Source organism: Ciona intestinalis, chromosome 8 (assembly GCF_000224145.3).
Source record: "Ciona intestinalis chromosome 8, KH, whole genome shotgun sequence".
NCBI classification, from domain to species: domain Eukaryota; kingdom Metazoa; phylum Chordata; class Ascidiacea; order Phlebobranchia; family Cionidae; genus Ciona; species Ciona intestinalis.
In genome coordinates, this window is record NC_020173.2 from 147,602 (window position 1) to 152,242 (window position 4,641).

The following is a 4,641-nucleotide window of genomic DNA, read 5'->3' on the forward strand; positions in this document are numbered from 1 at the left end:
ACTCAATTTTTTATGTTTCTATTTTAAAACAGCCGGTACATTCCATGACCACACTGCGTGGCGAAAAGTTTACTAAATGCAACAAAAAGTGCAAAACATTCGGTATTGGGGGAAATTATGATCATCTTCACTTGTGGCAATTGCAACCAGGAGTTTAAGTTTCAAGTGAAGCAAGGAGGTTCTATATTTATTTTAAATATTTGGGAGTACCCAGGAGATGCATAATGTCTTCCTAATTGCCATAAATTTGTTACTTCTTAATATGCATTAAGTAAGAGGTATATAACGAGTGCATTGTCCTACAAAGGTATATAACGAGATTTATTTATGCAGTTTATTAACAACGTGACAAACAACAATTAGGGTTGAACAAACGAGTGTGAGGATACCAACTGAAGTTAGGTGCTGTAGATACAAAGGAAACAATATTATGAACAAAGTTTACAGATTCCTCTTTGTTATTGCTGCAGATGCTGCTAAACAAAGTGATCTGAACAGATGTCGATTGGTCCAAAAGCTTGTTATGAAAAATCTGATAAAAAAAACGGTTGAGTTTTTGTAACTCAAGACGATGGGATTAATAAAATGTCAATAAAATACTTACACCTTCCATTTGGTTGGGCAAGACATTTTAAGTGGTTTGCTCACTTTCCTGGATTTTCAAATAAATTAAGCAAGAGAAAAGTTGTTTTCATTATTGACGAGTAGAAGCAGTAGATGTACGCGGTGGTTTGAAACATTTAAATGTTTCATTTAATCGTGCAAATGGTGGCTCGTCGTCATATATTCTGATTTTGTATGACGAAACAACATCAACCGAAATCGCACGTGAAACGTTAAACCCAACCGCTGACCATAGTGTTTATACTGTTATGTTTAATGCAAGTGAACTAAAAAGGCAAGTACCGTTTTAATAATGTTTAATATTACACCTTCAAAAAGTTCATTGACCAAGTGTTCTGGTTCTTGTTGGTTTTATTTTTTTTAATGAAGTTGTAATACACGTGGCCCCGTTTAAAATTGTAGGCTCTCATGTATATTTAAACCACAGAAATAAAAAAAGAATATAACGCGCATCTCCAATTTCGGTAAAGGAGAGACATGATACACTCTCTCTCTTTCGCGGGTTGTTCCCGTTTACTATTGTAGTCAATGGAGTCGATGACGTTTTGTGTAGTTTTTCTTCGTTTTTTGACTTAATTTAAAGTTACAGTGTAAAACAACTATTTTCAAATATATATATATATTTCTAACAAACCGTTTGTTTGAAATTTTTAATTAATTTTTTTAAATAATTAAATTTTCTAAACATGTGGTAAACTGTAAGCGTTAACCTACCAAATAACTAAACTGGCCTAATAAACTTGAATAGTTGATGTAGTTTTTAAAACAAACAGCTAAAACCTTCCAAAAATACTATGCGCCTATCTTTTACAATGGAGACAAAGGGAAATGGGGACGGAGTTACGGCTGTGTCCTTACGCACACTTTTCTTCCAATTATAACTTGCTTGGTTAAACGTTTTTTATTTGTATCGTCTGTAGGATCATAGATATCTAAACATATGTTTTCATAGATATCTAAACATAGTAGGATGTAACGGTCACGCGTTTTATATAAAACATTCTTTCTTTTTTGTCAATAAGCGTGTTGTAACAACTGTTGTTTTACCGTTACTACCCGTCTTTTCGCTTTTCTCAACTCTCTTGTTCTTCGTTACCGTGACCTAAAGGACGAAATAAATTTCATTCAATGATTATTAGCTCTCTTGCTTTTTTTATTGTTTCCACCATAGAGATACTAATATATATTAGTATCTCTATGGTTTCCACGTCGTGTTTGGTGACGTCACAACAATATCTGTGTTTGACGTTGATTGGTGGAAGCAAAGAAAATGAATATCAGCTGTATATCTATTTACTATATGGGTGGATATCATAGAATACTAACTTGTCTTACAGTATTCTTATAGTCCTGGACGAGTGCTTGTGTTGTGTTGTAGAGTAAGCAAGGATTCTATATTCGATTAGATGATATTTCGGTGGTCGGATATTAAGCGAATGAATGAATGTAACTATTACCCTTTTTGCATGGTCACTTTTATGCGCGTAAGTACTCGTATATTTTTCAAAAACAAAGATAACACGCATAACGTCATAAGCGTGTCATCTGCTGTAGAAGGTTGGTTGTTACTCGCATTATGCGAGTAAAGAAAAGTATATTAAAAGTACAGTTTCACTTTTAAGTGATTAATCTTTTTCGGGTATTATTTTTACAGTTTTTAGTTCGTCTAACCCATAAAGTATCAGAACTTATTTTAAAAACTAGATTTAACAACATTGCGCTAAAATAAGCTAACTCAATGTTGATACGCGCATAAACCATGCAAAATAACGCGGTAAGTGAGTTGTCATATAATGATAATTTTACCATGCAAAAAGGGTATTATTTGAAGTCCCGTGTTGGGGCAACGGATGTTAGATGAATGGGTGTTATGTATCTGTGTTTCACATACCTCTTGTCGGTTTACGAGTTACAACAAAATGATAATTTGGTTGTCACTTTAGCTGGTGTCCCATTATTTTTTGTCTTAAATGTTCCTTAGGTTTTACTGATAACCGTTGTGTTATGTTAACGGGTTTGTTACGTTGCAATAGCGTGTTTTTTTTGTGAATTAATGAATTACACACGAATAAAAGTGGTTTAGGAAATTAAACTGTGTTTTGTTGCAGGCATCACTATGAAGGGAGTAATACTAACCATCGTTGTGTATTGTTCTATACTGTATATGTGTTCTGGCCACTCGAACCATGAAGAAAGTAAAAATGAACCTCACCATCATGAACATTCACATGAACATACCTCAGTAAAAACCAGAACGTTTTCAGAAACATTTGACATGTGGTTAAAAGCGACGTTGGCCACAGGTTTAATAAGTGCTGCACCATTTGCAATTCTCTTTTTTGTACCATTGGAAAGTAATGCTGAGGTTTATCAACCATTACTTAAAATCTTGCTAAGTTTTGCTTCAGGTGGATTGTTAGGAGATGCTTTCTTGCATCTTATACCTCATGCCATTCACCCCCATTCTCATAGTCAGTCTCATGATCATTCTCACGCCCATGATCATTCTCACGCCCATGATCATTCTCACGCCCATGATCATTCTCACGCCCATGATCATTCTCACGCCCATGATCATTCTCACGCCCATGATCATTCTCACGCCCATGATCACTCTCACGCCCATGATCATTCTCATGCTCATGATCACTCAGCAACAACCAGTGTTGGTTTGTGGGTGTTAGCCGGAATAGTTGTGTTTCTTTCAGTGGAAAAGTTTGTTCGTCATGTAAAAGGCAGCCACTCTCACACACATTCCCATCACGCATCCACCAAACAAAAACAAACTGATAAAAACAGTGATGGTGAGGATGATAGAGAGAGCTGTAAAAGTAAGGATACAAATTTAAGAAAGAGAAAATCATCAAACATCAAATCAGATGATAAAAAAGAAGAGCAAAATGATTCACCTACATCAAAAGACACCATGGAAGTAGCTGGCTATTTAAACCTTGCTGCTGATTTTACCCACAACTTTACAGATGGTCTTGCTATTGGTGCTTCATTTTTGGGCGGCAACACCCTTGGATTTATTACAACAATAACAATACTTTTACATGAAATCCCACATGAGATCGGGGATTTTGCAATTTTGATACAATCTGGTTGCAGCAAAACAAAGGCAATGTATCTACAATTATCCACAGCCACAGGTGCAATGGCTGGTTGTATTCTTGGTTTATTGGCGGAAAACATTGGGGAAGCAGCAATATCATGGATTCTACCCTTCACAGCCGGTGGTTTTATATATATTGCTACAGTTTCTGTTATCCCTGAACTTCTTGTAGATTCAAACCCAAAACAAACAGCGAAGGAAATAATAGCTATGTTAGTTGGAATAGGAATGATGGTGGTCATTTCTGCACTGGAATAAATACTTTTTGTAGCTCTAATCATGAAATGCAAAACTAAAACAATGAAATTTACATATTGTTAGGATTAAAATATATATAGAGGTTTTTTTCACTGCTAATATAATGCTTTATAAGTAGATAGGTATATTGCTTATTAATATTTAATCAACTTACAAATAATAAATAAATTTTCATATATATATACATAAAACTTACTACAAGTTGACAATACTTGTGAAATAACCTTTCTTGCCATGCATACAGCTTGCAAAAGTTATTTTGCCCGTGTCAAATTGCGAGCTAAAATAAGATTTTTTTAAACTGTCTGTAACCTTATACTTGCAGTGAGTAAAGTTAGACGTGCACTATGTTTTGGACCAAGTAAAAAAGATCATAGTATTTTAAAATTGTGTTGCTATTTTGTCATAATATTTGATTTTCTAGTATAGACAGTATGTAGCGTAGCTAAAAACAGGGATCTTTCACAAACATCTAGTTACGCATTACATGAATATTATCAAAAAATAGTCCGGCGCCGTGGCGTAGTGGTTAGCGCGCCTGCCTCTAACCCAGAGGTAATGGGTTCAAGGCTCGTCGCTGCTACCATTGTGGGCGTATGTGTCCTTGGGCAAGACATTAACGGCAATTGTCCAACCAGTGGTCC

General features: G+C 35.2%; 1 protein-coding gene and 1 long non-coding RNA gene across 4 annotated transcripts in view; one reads left to right on the forward strand and one right to left on the reverse strand.

The window, feature by feature from the left end:
• The window catches only part of LOC100177251 (protein catecholamines up-like), a 9,560-nt gene extending 5,176 nt beyond the window's left edge, over positions 1-4,384 (forward strand). Inside the window, exons 1-2 of one of the 3 annotated variants that reach the window (XM_002131572.5) lie at positions 1,878-2,070; positions 2,733-4,384. In XM_002131572.5, coding sequence (XP_002131608.1) covers positions 2,031-2,070; positions 2,733-3,997 — 1,305 coding nt within the window. In that variant the 5' untranslated portion in view covers positions 1,878-2,030 and the 3' untranslated portion in view covers positions 3,998-4,384. Of the gene's footprint in view, positions 1-1,877; positions 2,109-2,732 lie in introns of those variants that run through there. The other 2 variants (XM_002131577.4, XM_026835717.1) reach the window with 2 other exon arrangements.
• On the reverse strand, positions 7-697 carry LOC113474473. Its single transcript, XR_003396130.1, has 2 exons — positions 605-697; positions 7-532 (listed from the first exon to the last, which is right to left on the reverse strand). It is a non-coding gene; the product is annotated as an uncharacterized LOC113474473 (long non-coding RNA).
• Positions 4,385-4,641: the final 257 nt, after the last annotated feature.